Source organism: Dendrobates tinctorius, unplaced genomic scaffold, assembly GCF_039654945.1.
Source record: "Dendrobates tinctorius isolate UK_male_01 unplaced genomic scaffold, ASM3965494v1 ptg000155l, whole genome shotgun sequence".
In the NCBI taxonomy this organism is placed as follows: domain Eukaryota; kingdom Metazoa; phylum Chordata; class Amphibia; order Anura; family Dendrobatidae; genus Dendrobates; species Dendrobates tinctorius.
This window is the reverse complement of record NW_027361822.1, coordinates 5,241,945-5,257,793: the sequence shown is the minus strand read 5'-3', so window position 1 is coordinate 5,257,793 and position 15,849 is coordinate 5,241,945. Positions and strand designations below refer to the sequence as shown.

The 15,849-nt window shown below is 47.6% G+C and overlaps 1 protein-coding gene across 1 annotated transcript in view; it reads left to right on the top strand.

Annotated features, from left to right (window-relative positions):
- The window catches only part of LOC141051169 (uncharacterized), an 872,784-nt gene that overhangs the window by 651,502 nt on the left and 205,433 nt on the right, over positions 1–15,849 (top strand). Inside the window, exon 23 of the mRNA XM_073548034.1 lies at positions 2,848–3,430. Within this exon, the coding sequence (XP_073404135.1) occupies positions 2,848–3,430 (583 nt within the window). The remainder of the gene's footprint in view (positions 1–2,847; positions 3,431–15,849) is intronic.

Sequence of the window (15,849 nt, the reverse complement as noted above, 5' to 3'; positions counted from 1 at the left end):
ACTCCTGTGAAGCACTTGGGGGTTCAGAGTGCTCACCACACATCTAGATAAGCTCCTTAAGGGGGTCTAGTTTCCAAAATGGGGTCATTTGTGGGGGAGTTCCAAAGTTTAGGCACACAGGAGCTCTCCAAACACGACATGGTGTCCGCTAACGATTGGAGCTAATTTTCCATTCAAAAAGTCAAATGGCGCTCCTTCCCTTCCGGGCCCTGCCGTGCACCCAAACAGTGGTTTATTACCACATATGAGGTATCTGTGTACTCAGGAGAAATTGCCCAACAAATTTTAGGATCCAGTTTATCCTGTTGCCCATGTGAAAATGAAACTGAGGCTAAAACATTTTTGTGAAAAAAAAGTCCTTTTTTTTACGGATCAATTTGTGAAGCACCTGGGAGTTCAAATTGCTCATTATGCATCTAGTTAAGTTCCTTGGAGGGTCTAGTTTCCAAAATGGGGTCATTTGTGGGGGAGCTCCAATGTTTAGGCACACAGGGGCTCTCCAAAAACGACATGGCAACTGCTAAATATTCCAGCATATTTTCCATTCAAAAAGTCAAATGGCGCTCCTTCCCTTCTGAGCCCTGCCGTGCGCACAAACAGTGGTTTATGACCACATATGAGGTATCAGTGCACTCAGGAGAAATTGCCCAACAAATTTTAGGATCCATTTTGTCCTGTTGCCCATGTGAAAATGAAAAAACTGAAGTTAAAAGAAAATTTTTGTGAAAAAAAAAGTACTTTTTTTTTACGGATCAATTTGTGAAGCACCTGGGGGTTCAAATTGTTCATTATGCATCTAGATAAGTTCCTTGGAGGGTCTAGTTTCCAAAATGGGGTCACTTGTGGGGGAGCTCGAATGTTTAGGCGCACAGGGGCTCTCCAAACGCGACATGGCAACCGCTAAATATTCCAGCATATTTTCCATTCAAAAAGTCAAATGGCGATCCTTCCCTTCTGAGCCCTGCCGTGCGCCCAAACAGTGGTTTATGACCACATATGAGGTATCATTGTACTCAGGAGAAATTGCCCAACATATTTTAGGATCCAATTTATCCTGTTACCCACGTGAAAATGAAAAAATTGATGCTAAAACAAAATTTTTGTTGGAAAAATTAAAATGTCCATTTTTTCTTCCACTTTGCTTTAGTTCCTGTGAAGCACCTGAAGGGTTAATAATCTTCTTGAATGTAGTTTTGAGTAGCTTGAGGGGTGCAGTTTTTCGAATGGTGTCACTGTTGGGTACTTTCTGCCATATAGACCCCTCAAAATGACTTCAAATGTGAGGTGGTCCCAAAAAAAATGGTTTTGTAAATTTTGTTGTAAAAATGAGAAATCGCTGGTCAACTTTTAACCCTTATAACTTCCTAACAAAAAAAATGTTGTTTCCAAAATTGTGCTGATGTAAAGTAGACATGTGGGAAATGTTATTTAGTAACTATCTTGTGTCACATACTTCTCTGGTTTAACAGAATAAAAATTCAAAATTTGAAAATTGCGAAATTTTCAAAATTTTTGCCAAATTTCCATTTTTTTCACAAATAAACGCAAAAATTATCGACCTAAATTTACCACTAACATGAAGCCCAATATGTCACGAAAAAACACTCTCAGAATCGCTAGGATGCATTGAAGCGTTCCTGAGTTATTACCTCATAAAGGGACACTGGTCAGAATTGCAAAAAATGGCCAGGTCATTAAGGTCAAAATAGCCTGGGTCATGAAGGGGTTAACCCAATTGGCAGGGTATAGAAAAGTGAAAGTATTCAGTATCTATCACTGTTTGTCAAAGCAAATATCACAGTGGTCACTTGTGTGCAAATCAGGATAATGAATCTTTGAAACACAGAGCTTCAAAGAACACAGAACAATTAATTAATTAATTGTCTTACAGTATTAACACAGAGCGAACACTCTGTGGCTCAGTATCAAAGTTCAGCATCAATGATATTACGCCATAGTATATTGCAATATATAGTGTTTGGATTCAAACAACCGTATTTCATATTTGCAATACTTTCCACCCTTGGTCTAGTGACCATACTATATCAAAGCATATAAACAATATATTATAATATGTAGGCTGTAAGATATCCATATTTTTATTAGCACCACACACACGCAGCGATGCGTGCTGGCCAGTGGGAGACCAGCGATCAAAAAAATGTCCTGGCCATTCCAGGACGATCAGTGATACCCGGCAGGGGGGGGCGGTCGCTGGTAAGTGTCACACACAGTGATCTCGCTGGTGAGATCGCTGTTGCGTCACAAGACTTGTGACTCAGCAGTGATCTCGCTAGCGAGATCGCTGTGTGTGACGGGGGCTGAAAGCTGCAGCATAAAAGGAAAATTCCAAAGTTGGAATTTGTTTGGTAACTTCATGCTCCAATTGAGAGAATCCATAAACTCGATCCACCAGAGGTTGCAGACCACATCTAACTTAACACTATTAGCCAGTTATTATTTTATGATTATGTTTACTATCAAGGTGAAAAAGAAAAACTGCAGCGAGCTTGGTTTTGGACAACTGTGTCCACAGTATTTTTGGAATTCAACCGTCAACAATGATTTGGATTTCAATGTAGGGAGTCCATAGGTCATGCAATACATTACTTTAAGAAAAATTGAATTGTGTCATACCTAGAAATCAGCCAGATGGACATCAGGAGCAAAGCCAAGGTAAATTCTAGTAGTAGTTCAAGGTCTACTGTGGTTGCCAATGTGTTAATCAGTTGAAGTATTAAACTTTATAGACATTTTGATATGGAAAGGTTATTATAAATTTTATTTCAATTAATATGTCTATAAGGCAGTGTTACTGAATAATAATAATCGTTTCATTTTTGAAAGATGTCTGTACCAGGAGCTCAATGGAACATACGATATCAGAAGTCAAAGCAGATGATCATAATGTTACAGCATACACTCATGAAGAGTATGATACTATCCCAGAAATGCCTCCAGTCCATCACAGCAAAAATCTTTCAAGCAATGCTTTTCAACAGGTTCTATCTACGGATTCATCACTGATTTTTAAGCAAAATAAAAATAACAAAAGGGACAAGCAACGTAAAAGAGTTCGAATTAGAAAGAAGCAATTTTCATGTTCAGAATGTGAGAAATGTTTTATAAGCAAAGCAACTCTTCTTATACATCAGAGAATTCACACAGGGGAGAAGCCATTTTCATGTTCAGAATGTGGGAGATGTTTTAATCAGAAAACAAATCTTGTTACACATCAAAGAAGACACACAGGAGAGCAGTTATTCTCATGTTCAGAATGTGGGAAAGGGTTTAATCAGAAAATAAATCTTGTTACACATCAGAGAATTCACACAGGGGAGAAACCATATTCATGTTTCGAATGTGGGAAATGTTTTACAGACAAATCAAGTTTTGTTAGACATCAAAGAACACACACAGGGAAGAAGTAGCCATTTTCATGTTCCCAAAATGGTAATTTTATAATGTGAAATCAAACATTGTTGTATATCAAAGAATCCACAAAAGTAAGAAACCATTTTCATGTGTAGAATGTAGAAATCCCATTACTTATCCAGTCTTAACATAGTTAAGAAAATACTTTATTTAAATAAACACTACCTTACTGTCCCTCGTTAACCAATTTAAAACAATGATCCTATGCCGGTCCGAATGAGTCCTAACGGTGAAACCTGTAAAAACACTAGAAACAATAAACAAAAAAAAAAAAAATCTTTAATGGAGTTTGTTATTAAATTAGTTAGGCTACTTTCACATATCCATTTCACACCACCTTGTGCTCGGACAGCACACTGACATACAGAGTTTCATTTAAGCCATACACACATCAGTTTCAGGCCTCATGCAGTTCAGATAGCACACTGACACATTAATTAAGGCTGTTCAGATTACTGATTTTTCTCTCAGTCCGACTCTCATGAGAAAAAATTTGAGTATGCAGTTTTCTCTTTTGAGTCTTGGGTAAGACTTTCCCATTCAAGTCTATGGGTGTGTAAAAAAATAATTTGAATCCACATAGAACATCCGTGTGGCATCCTCTTTTTACAGATACATTTCCATTATTAACCAATGGAACTGTATTTTATAATGAATATGAAAACGGACATCACACGAATGTCACATGGATATAAAAAACAAAAAAGAAAAACTTAAAAAAGACTCTCCTACTATTTACAAAAACTTTTATTTTAATACCGTCAAACAGCAGGGCTAAAAAGTCTAATGGGATTTGATAACAATACAGAAAGGGGAGGGGACAGTGGGGATAGTCCAGTCTAACATCATGGAGCGCATTTGAGACATGGGGGAAAAAGATGCAGGACCACTGAGAGAAATTTTAAATTATTAAGCTTCCAATGGGACCTCTTTTTTTCAGTGTAAAAACCTTTTTCCTGATTAACCCCTATAATAGGGGAGAAACGCGTTGGGAATTATGGTTTGTGTATCAGGACTTTACAGTTATATTCTGTGAATATATGGATATGGTGACAATGCTGTTATCTGTATGAATTATGTCGTTAATGGTCAGTTTATATAGAATATTGGTTATGGGAATTGCGGTTAATTTATCAGGACTTGACAGTTACATACAATAAGTATCATGACATTTACTCTGTAAAGATGTAAAATGAGTAAGGTTCATTGGATGCAGTGAAGAGCCAGAGGAAGAGAAGGGGATAACAGGATTTACTGAACAGGCAATTAACAAGTAATACTCCACGCAGGGAGGCAGGAATAGTGCGGCAGCGGCGAGAATTACACACAAACACAATGCTCAAAAATAAGATATACAAAAACAAGGTAACTTATTGCTTGTAGTTCTTGCAGGGGAAAGGCTGGAAAATCTCACAACGGCGAAACAAATCGTGGACAAAATCTCTAGTTCTGCTACGGAGGAATGAGAATCTCTGTCTCCCAACGGTGCTGATGGATCTGGTCCTGCTTGGTTTGAGTGCGCTGGAACGTGGAAACAGTCCTTTATTTTGATTTCTCAGGAATGGCTCCAAACACGAGCCGTCGGCACGATCACAGACCGCGGCAGTGGGCGATCCTTTGGGGTAGTCTGTAGGCAGCTTATCCATTACCACAGACAGCACAGAGCTGTCCAGAAGAACAGGGTCAGACGATACCGCAGTAGCATCAAAGTCAATCTTATAGTTAGCACGCTGAGGGATGAGTGGCGTGGAGTTGTCAGCCGGAGAAGCAGAGAGGGAGTCAACCTTCTCCTATCGCTTTCCCCCCAAGTCTGACCCGTGCCTGCACTCAATCCTTCTTATATACCCCGCGCCCTCTGCTGTCCAGCGAGAAGGTTCATCCCTCCCAGAAGAAGCCTCCCCTGGCAACAGTAGTGACAGTTCAGGTAGTTCCGGCCTTGAAGGGCACCAGAAACCGCTGACTCTGTCTCTGCTCATTTTCTTACACCCCCCTCTCTTTTCACTCGCCATTCCACGGGCGAGGCATTTTGAGCATTGTTGGCATTTTTTAACTGTTTTAGCTGTTTGCCATCAAATAAACTGATCCTGATTGCACCAATTGGGGGGTTGTCCAGCCGTTGTGCATTCGGAGCAACGTAGATTGGAAGGAATAGTGGAGTCTTCCAGCGGAGGCAAAGTTGAATCTGCACTTTCCGTGATGTTTTCTTCTGGAGTCTCAGGGCCCCGATCTACAGGCGAATTTTCAGATGGCTGTTCAACACCTTCTTATTCTTCATCCTCCACGGCCACAGGAGGCACCTCTTAAGGAACCACAGGGTGTTTCTTCCCTTTGTATGGGGTCCTCGGACAGGCACGGATGGAAAATACCCCTGTGGATCATTCTCTCCCCCTTCTGGATAAATCTCGTATACGGGCCCTTCCATACCGATCCGACGCTTCACTCTGTATGGCCTACTCTCTCACCGATTTTCAAGTTTGTCATGAGTACATTTCTCCCACACCAACACTCGATCATGAACCTGAAGATCTGTCCCCCGCAGAGGAAGCTTCTCAGGGTGCTCCAGTTCCCGGAGCCATGTCTGAACCAAACGATGCAAGGTCTGTAGATGGTGGCGATGTTCTCAGACCCAGGTAGACACCCCCGTCCGTGGGTAGTCCTCTCCTGGATCCAGTTCCGTGACTTCTCCTGTTCAGCCGAACAACAAGGCGTAAGGTTTGTAACCGGTGGTTTGAGGGACTCGATTGTTGTAGATCCACACAAGCTCAGAGACATATTTTGGCCACCTAGCCTTCCTATCATCTTCCAGGGTTCTCAGCACCTGGATTAGAGTACGGTTAAATCGCTCACAGGCCCCGTTTCCCGGAGGATGGTGTGGTGTGTGACCTGTCTAACTGATAGATCCGCTGTAATTCATCCATTACTTTTCCAAAGAAACAAGCTCCTTAATCTGAATGGATCGACTGTGGGCATCCATACACCTGAATGAAATGTTACAGATGGCGTACGCAGCGGACTCAGCCATATGGTCCAAGGTGGGCGTCACTACCGAAAACATCGTGAAATGATCTACCATCACTAAACAGAGGTCGTATCCTTGGTGGGCTGGCCCGATGGTCAACAATTCCAGGGGAGCTGAGGTCACTATCGTCTGCATAGGAGCTCTTTGTTCCGGGGACTTGGCCAACTCACAGGCCCGATAGTCTACAAGCTTCCTCGCTGCTCTTAGCCGTGGGTGGTAAACGAACCGTTGTAGTCACTGGAATGTTTTTTCAAGATCGAAGTGAGCCCCCTTTTCATGAGCCTTAGTGGCCAAGGCACACAGCACCGTCTCTGGAATCACTACTGTTGTGAATTCTCTTGATCTGACTTCTGAGTCAGGGATCCCTCTGGTGGTTACTGTGGGTAGTGGAGCAGGCCGGGTTGAGAGAAGTCTGCCACCTGATGACGATGATTGGAAATCAGGGGTTACTGACTGGGAGGATATAAGTGAGCAGGCTTCCCTCAGTTGCTGCTGGTGATTAGTTTCTTCCTGTGCATTTTGAGGTCTGCTGTCTCCTGCCTGATGCTGCATTTTTCAGTTAAGTTCATTTGCTAATCCTTTGCATCTGATCTGGTTTTGCATCTTTCTGCTTTGCTGTGAGGGTTCAGCGGTACTCCCTGCTTGGGCAGTGCTGGACCCCGCTCCATATGTTACAGCTTGTGTCAGTATGTTCAGTCCCCTGTTATATTAGCCTCTTTTGCTTTACTGCCAGTTCACGCCAGAATGCTGATATAGTGGGGAAGAGGTCGTGAGACCTCAGTGCTTTTTGTACATCAGACGTGTTGGATTTTTTAGGGTTTTTGCGTGATTGCAGACTGTCTTTCCTATCCTATCTAGACAGTTTGGGCCCCATCATTTGCTCAGTCTATTTTCTGCCTGCGTTTGTGCCTCATCTTGTCTCACCGACATTATATGTTTGGGGGATATTTCTTTGGGGTTCTACTCCGGGGCAGTTTAGATTTCACCTTTCTTGCTTTAAGCTTAGTTAGTTCTCCGGCTGTACCGAGGCGTCTAGGGCATCGTAGGTACGCCCCACGGCTACTGCTAGTTGTGTTGTTAAGATCAGGGGTCTGCAATCCGCTAAGTTACCAACCTTTCTGGTTTCCTGGTGGCCTAGCCTATTCCTGCCATCCTCCTCGATGACCTATTCATGACACATTACCTGCCAGGAAGCTCCAAGTTCCCTCTGTAGTTGAACCTTCCGATATAACAGCCCGTTTCTCATCTGAGGGTGGTCCCACTGTCGGAGTATTTTCAATGCTTCTGGAGTCAGAGCACTCCACTGTTCTGGACTAGGCAGCTTCTTCAGTATCACCCAGTGTCTGAACAGAGCAAGTTCACGATCTTCGTGCTGTAACTAAACCCACTCATCCCGAGGTTTTCCCAACACTCCTTCATGATGGGAGGTCTGTATTTGGTCCAGCATGGCCGCCACCGTACCAATGGTCCTTTAGAACCGAGGAACCTTCTCTTCCTCTAGCATCTCATCTTTACTCTTTACTGGTGGTGCATTCCTTCTCTGGATAGGGCGTTAGCGTGAGTGTTCTCCGCCCCCCCCTTTTATAGGCGATTCTGTACCAGAACTTTGCCATCTGGGCCACCCAGATTTGTTCCAAGGCCCCTAGCTTTGCATTCCCCTGATGCGCTAACGGGTTGTTATCAGTGCGCACCAGCACCTCCGAGCCGGACAGGTATTATGCAAATCTCTCCATCATGGCCCACACCAACGCCAGTAACTCCAGCTTGAAGGAACTGTTAGTTATCCGTGTTGCGTTCGTAATCGTGAAGGGACCGGCTAGCATAGGCGACCACCATTTCTCTTCCATCCTGCACCTGCGGCAACACAGCCCCAAGTCCGTGCAAGCTGCTGTCAGTGTGGAGAATGAACGGTATAGAGAAGTCTGCATAAACCAGTACCTGAGCCTCGGTCAGCATCCTCTTGGTCACAAAACGCCTTCTATTGCCTTTCCTCCCAACGGATGGATCGACCCTTGGCATTTGGGGGTACCCTGTTTAAGAGTTTGAGTAACTGTTGCACCACCCAGGCAGAATTCTTCAGGAAGCGACGGTAGTACCCCGTCAATCCCAGGAACGCCTGAACATCCTTTACATTCTCCGGAGTCGGCCAGTCTCTAATCATCACAATTTTCTCCTGTGATGGCTTCACTCCCTTGGTGGAAACGACATGACCAAGGTACTCTGAGTCCAGAACAAGTGACATTTTTGGGGTTTCACTTTTAGCCCATACAGTACTTCTGTAAATGGCTCAACGCTTGCTTCAGTCTCCGTAGATGATCTTCAAATGGGGCAGCGTATACAATGATGTCATCCAGAAAGATGAGCGTGGCCTCTAAGTTTAAATCACCTAGACACATCTCCATCAGTCGTTGGAACGTACTGGGGGCATTGGCCATGCCGATCGGCATTCTGTTGAATTCAAAGAGGCCCATGGGAAGTATAAAGGCCGTTTTTTGCCCGATCCTTTTCTGAGATGGGCACTTGCCAGTAGCTACTGGCGAGATCCAGCGTCGAGAAGAATTTGGCCTTTCCCAATGCGGACAGAGATTCCTCAATCCGGGGCAGAGGGTACAAATCCCGTACAGTACAGGCGTTAAGCTTGCGGTAGTCTACACAGAACCTCAATGACACATCCTTCCGCACCAACACAATGGGAGCTGCTCACGGACTATGGCTCTCCCTAATGACACCCGCCTGCAGCATCTGACAGAGCATTTCTCTCATTTCCTGATATAACTCGGGGGGAATCTGCCGGAAGCGCTCTTGAATGGGTGCTGTATTTCCCGTTGGTATCTCGTGAGTGATTGACATGGTGCAGCCGGTCATCTTCATGATTCGCATAAACGGACTGATATTGCCCCAGTAACGCTTCTACTTGGTGCGCTTGGGTGGGCGTGAGTTTGGACAGTTCAGCGCGTGTCTGTTCCAAGATGCGCAGACCCTCTTGGATATATTGAGGTTCGGCCATCGGAGAGGTGGTGACTTTCACCGACCATGGGTCTTCCTTATTCACCGCCAACTGTATGACCTGGGGCGGTATGACCTCTTTGGGCATGCTCACTACCTGTTAGGGACGGCGGAACGCACTAAATAATAAGTGCATTCGCCGCCCGGGGTCCACCGTGCAGTAGGTGTTACATCACTGCTAGTTAATGGCAGATGCCCTATATGGCGGTATAACGCACGCGGGTTGAACATCACCCATTGTGCGCGGAGCGTACTCTATTGAATCACAGACGCTTTAAACATAGACATGAATACCGAGCCTGTTGACCTCACAGGACTCGGCGGTGTGCACACACGGTAATCGGTCACAGGACTAGGCCCTAGACTCTGGGTTAAAGTCCGTCTTGACCTACTGTGCGTGCGGCGTCGCTACCGCGAACACCCCAACTGCTGCTGACTGCAGCGCAGCGACTAAGCTAGCCGCAATATGACAATGCCCGGACAGGCGCACCATCAGATGCTAGCACTGTGAAGATGGAGACCGTGGCCTGTAACGTGCCACTGACTGGCGCTGACTCTAACACTAGTTCCCTGTCCACATACGTAATAGAGGGAGGGGAATCATAATGAGTCATTTGCAAGTCCATACATCCATCATCATACACACAGTTAGCATCTAGTGTCTATACTAGCGCATGGCCGAGCGGCCATGCGGGCCTTTTATAGCCGTGCGCTTCTGGGACCTTCCAGATCTCTGAGATGGACCAATCAGATCAGGAGAAGGACCTGAGCACGTGACTCCCGATCTCCACTGGGAGATCGTCTCGTGAGCATGCCCAGTAGTGCGATGAGAGGACTTAGCCTCTGGAGTGGCTTGCTGCAGAGCAGGCTGCGCTACTATTGCTGGTCCAGAGGTGGCAGCAACAACCAGACCCAGAGAACTGGTCTGAGCAGGGCGTCTGGGTCGCCGAGATTGCTGTGCAGGTCCCTGAGAGGTCGGAGGAGAATGGGAGACCGCTGGCTGCATGGCTCTGGACTCCTGCTGTGCAGCTACAGGAACCCGATGCCTAACATTACCCCCCCTCCTAGGGCCCCCCCCTCTGAGCCTCGCTATGCTCAAAGGCCGCGATCAGGAGTGGAGCATGGATGTTCTCCACTGGCTCCCAGGTCCGGGCCTCTGGACCATGACCCTTCAAGTCCACCAAATAAAAAATTTTGCCGCGCACAATCCTGCGTCCCACAATGGCATTAACCTCAAACTCATCCGAAGACAAGTCTGATGAGCCAGCAGATGACTCGGAGAACTGGGCCACGTGAACAGGTTTGAGAAGGGACACGTGGAAGACGTCAGAGATGGCCAAATGTGGTGGAAGAGCCAGGCGGTAGACCACCGAGCTGATTCGCTCAAGAACCTTAAAAGGTCTGATGTATCGCGGCACGAACTTGGTAGACTCGGCCCGCAGCTTGATATTTCGAGCAGAGAGCCACACCAAGTCGCCAGGGGAAAAGGTTGGAGCGGGAAGCCAATGTGTGTCGGCTGACGCCCACATTCTTTCTTTAGAGGCTCGAATAGCATCCTGGGTGCGATCCCAAATGTCGCGAGCCCAGTCTGCCACCCTGGAATTAGTGGAGGATACTGGCATCGGGACAGGGACGCGTGGATGCTGGCCGTAATTAAGAAGGAACGGTGTTGTGAGTTCATTTTTCCCTTCACCATTGAGGTCTGATGAACTCCCTCCTCTGGTGAAGGAAGGTAGTGAGACTGATTACCAAACACCTGGGCAGCTAGATGATAACTGGGTGGCTGGAATTGAGGACTGGATATAAGGCTGCCGACGCCCTTCTTCCTGGCTGGTGATTTTCCTGCTGGATTCTTGGAGACCAGTCTGATTCCTGCATCTCAAAGCTAAGTTTTCCTGCTCTGCTTTGTACTCTTCAGTTTTGTTTTTGTTTTGCCTTGTTTTTTGGGAGTTCTGCCATCCCCGGCCGGGGGTGAGCTGAATTCCATTTTTGTCTCTGATCTGTTGATCTTTTGGTCTGTCTTCAGAATATACCTGAGTGCTGATATAGTCTTTTGAAACCTAGCGACTTCAGGGCCTGTTTTTCCTATCAGTCGGTTGGCTCATTTTGATAGGGTTTTTGCGGAAGGCAGACGGCAGCTTTCCTATCCTGTCCTATGTAGTTAGCTTGGGCCCCATCATTTGCTCAACCTATCTTTCTATCTGTGTTAGTGTTTTCATCTTGCTTCACCGTCATTATATGTTGGGGCTGCCTATTGCTTTGGGGTCTGCTCTGGGGTAATTTAGTTTTTCCCCTTTCTGTCTTTAGGCTATGTAGCTCTCCGGCTGTGATCGAGGGGTCTAGGGCACCGTAGGAACCCCCCACGGCTACTGCTAGTTGTTGTGGATAGGTTCAGAGGTCTGCAATCCGATAGCTGCCAACCTCTTTGGTTTTTCTGGACTTAGCTGGTATTTTGTTTTTTCCTCCTTCGGTGACTCATCATAACAGAACGGCGTCTGACCAGTGGAATCAGCCACTGCATTATTCAGGGCAAATTCAGCCCATGGTAGCAAGGATGCCCAGTCAACCTGCCTGGCAGAGACAAAATGCAGCAGGTACGTGACCAAGGTTTGATTGGCTCTCTCAACCAACCCGTTCGTCTCGGGGTGATAAGCAGAGGACAGGTTTAGCTCAATGCTGAGTAGGTTGCAGAGCTCCCTCCAAAACCGGGGCGCGAATTGGGGACCTCGGTCACTGACAATTTTGTCCGGCATGCCATGCAAACGGAATACATGTTTTATGAACAGTGTGGCAAGACCACAAGCGGAAGGCGACCGCGCGTGTGGCACCAGATGCACCATTTTAGAAAAATGGTCAGTGACTACCCAGATGACCGTACTGGCACCAGACTTGGGCAGGCCAACCACAAAATCCATGCCAACCATCTCCCAAGGTCTGTCTGCCACCGGCAGAGGATACAATAACCCAGCCGGCCTCTGTCTAGAGGACCTGTTCCGCGCACATGAGACGTATGCCTGTATGTATTCCTTCATGTCTCGAACCATGTGCGGCCACCAATAAGACCTTGCCAGGAGTTCTGTGGTCCGCTTATTGCCGAAGTGACCACCCACCCTGAACTTGTGTGCTCACGCGAGAACCTCCGGCCATAGCTGTGGAGAGACAAAGGTCTTGCTCGGCGGCACTGACTCGAGAGCAACTGGAGCCACGGTCCTAAAACTCTCAGTAGGGAGAATTAGCTGAGGCTCAGCCTCCTCTTCCTCCGCTGAAACCACTGAGCGCAAGAGAGCATCCGCACAGACTTTCTTCTCTCCAGAGAGTGCAAGCGGAAGCGGGAGAAGAAGAGCGACCACCTAGCTTGACGAGAGTTCAAGCGCTGGGCCGTTTGTAAATAGACCAGATTTTTATGGTCCATATACACCTGGAAGGGAAACTGGGCTCCCTCCAGGAGATGTCTCCACTCAGAAAAGGCCAACTTCATTGCCAGCAGCTCCCTGTCCCCGATGGAGTAGTTCTTCTCCGCCGGTGAGAAGGTCTTAGAGAAGAAGAAGCAGAGATGCTTCCGACCTTGAGCATCCTTCTGGAAAAGGACTGCTCCTGCACCGACGGAAGAAGCATCTACCTCTAGGATAAAAGGTTCATCCACATCAGGACGGTGTAAGATGGGAGTGCCAGCAAAATGGGATTTTAGAGACGAGAAGGCCTTGAAGACTTGTTCAGACCAAGCCTTAGGATTAGCTCCTTTCTTTGTGAGAGCAACCAGAGGAGCTACCAGTGTGGAGAAGTGGGGGATGAACTGGCGATAATAGTTGACGAACCCCAAAAAGCGCTGCTTTGCTTTGAGCCAATGTGGTTCCTGCCAGTCCATTACCGCTTGCAATTTGGCCAGATTCATAGCCAACCCCTGGGCCGAGATGATGTAGCCCAGGAGCGGCAAGGACTCCTGCTCAAACTGGCACTTCTCCAGTTTGGCGAAAAGAGAGTTTTCCCGCAGACAGTCGAAGACCCTGCAGACGTCTCTCTGGTGGGAGGTCAAATCTGGTGAAAAGATGAGGATGTCATCCAGCTAGACCACCACCGAGGTAGTGAGCATATCGCGGAAGACGTCGTTAACAAAATCCTGGAAGACAGGCGCATTACAGAGGCCGAAGGGCAAGACCAGATATTCATAATGGCCGTCCCTGGTGTTAAATGCTGTCTTCCACTCGTCTCCTTTGCGAATGCGGATCAGGTTGTACACCCCCCGTAGATCTAATTTTGTAAAGATCCGGGCCCCTCGCACCTGTCAAATAACTCGGAGATCAACAGAAGAGGGTACTTATTTTTAACCGTTAGGCGTTGAGACCTCTGTAATCAATGCAGGGACGTAACTCTCCGCTCTTCTGCACGAAGAAGAACCCTGCACCAGCCGACGACACCGACTTTCTGATAAAACCTATTGCCAGGTTCTCCCAGATATATTGAGACATAGCCTCCTTCTCGGGGAGTGATAGCGGATACACGCAGCCTCTAGGAGGTTCCGTGCCTGGCAATAGATCTATCAGACAATCGTAAGGACGGTGCGGCGGAAGCGTCTCCGCAGATTTTTTAGAGAAGACGTCCGCGTACTGATGGTACGGTTTGGGAAGCGCAGAGAGATTCGCAGGTACTTCAGTGGAAGCTACCTGAACACAGCCCCTCAGGCACCTTCCCTCACAGTCCTTTCTCCAACCCAGTATATTCCCCGAAGCCCAATCAATATGAGGGGAATGGCAACGGAGCCAGGGAACACCGAGAAGCACCTGGTCGATGCCATCAGGCAAAATGAACAAGGATAAAATCTCACGGTGGGACGGTGAGATTGAGAGACCGAGTGGTGCTCTCTGGTGGGTCACCTGAGATGGTAAATGTGCACCATTAACCACCCTGATGGTCAGGGGTTGGGGCAGTAACAATAGAGGAATAGCGTGCTTTAGGGCGAAGGTCGAGGACATAAAGTTCCCTTCTGCCCCAGAATCCACCGTGACCTCTACCTCCCAGGTGGAAGCCCCGCTATCTAAGGTCCCTCGGAATACTGGTTTGGGAGAAAAGGGTTAGACCATATTAGTTAGACCACCACCTGCGACCACTGGACGTGATCGTTTTTTCGACCGCAGAGGACACGTGCTAGCCGAATGACCAAACTGCCGGCACTGGTAACGTGCGGAGCTTCGCACCGGACGTGACTTGAGGCCGGCACGAGACACCTCCATAGGTTCAGAAGGTGTAAGCTCCTGAGCGGGAAATCTTAACGGCTCGGAGAAGGTGGGAGCCAAGTTAACCCTTCGTCTGGATTGCGCACGTTCCAGCCCGCGCTCCATAAACCGGAGATCAATGCAGGTGGAGATGGCAATCAATTCCTCCAGACTTGTGGGGACCTCTCTGGTTGCTAGAGCATCTTTGACATGCTCCACTAACCCTCTCCAAAACACAGCGACGAGTGCTTTATCAGGCCACTCCAGTTCAGAAGCCAATGTCCGGAATCGGACGGCATAATGGCTGACCGAGAGAGACCCCTGTGTTAGGGCCAATAATTGGAGAGAGGTGTCGTGCGTGAACCGTGGTCCCAGAAAGACCGGCTTCAGGGCCGTGAGGAACTGAGCAGCGCCCTGAACCACGGGGTCATCACGCTCCCACAATGGCGTAGCCCACTCTAACGCCCTGCCTGATAGGAGAGAAACAATAAACCCCACCTTAGCCCGCTCTGTAGAAAATCGCGTGGCCAGTAACTCAAGCTGGATAGAGCACTGACTCACGAAACCCCTGCAGGCGGTGCTGTCACCGGAAAACTTATTGGGAGGCGGGTTATTGTCGGCATAGGCATGGGTGTGGACACGCGTGAGACAGCATCTGTGACTGCCTGAGCAGCGGCCACTGTTGCATTCGCAGCTGAGGTGGAGCTCTCAATAGCCGCCAACCTGCTCTCCAGCTGCCGAATGTACCGCTGTAGCTGCTGCAGGTCCGCGATTACTAGCCAGACCCTGGCGCTAGTATAATGTTAGGGACGGCGGAACACACTAAATAAATAAATAATAATAAGTGCGTTCGCCGCCCGGGGTCCACCGTGCAGTAGGTGTTACACCGCTGCTAGCTAATGGCAGACGCGCTATATGGCGGTATAACGCACGCGGCTTGAACGTCACCCATTGTGCGCGGAGCGTACTCTGTTGAATCACAGAGACGCTTTAAGCATAGACATGAATGCCGAGCCTGTTGACCTCACAGGACTCGGCGGTGTGCACACACGGTAATCGTTCACAGGACTAGGCCCTAGACTCTGGGTCAAAGTCCGTTTTGACCTACTGTGCGTGCGGCGTCGCTACCGCGAACGCCCCAACTGCTACTGACTGCAGCGCGGCGACTAAACTAGCCGC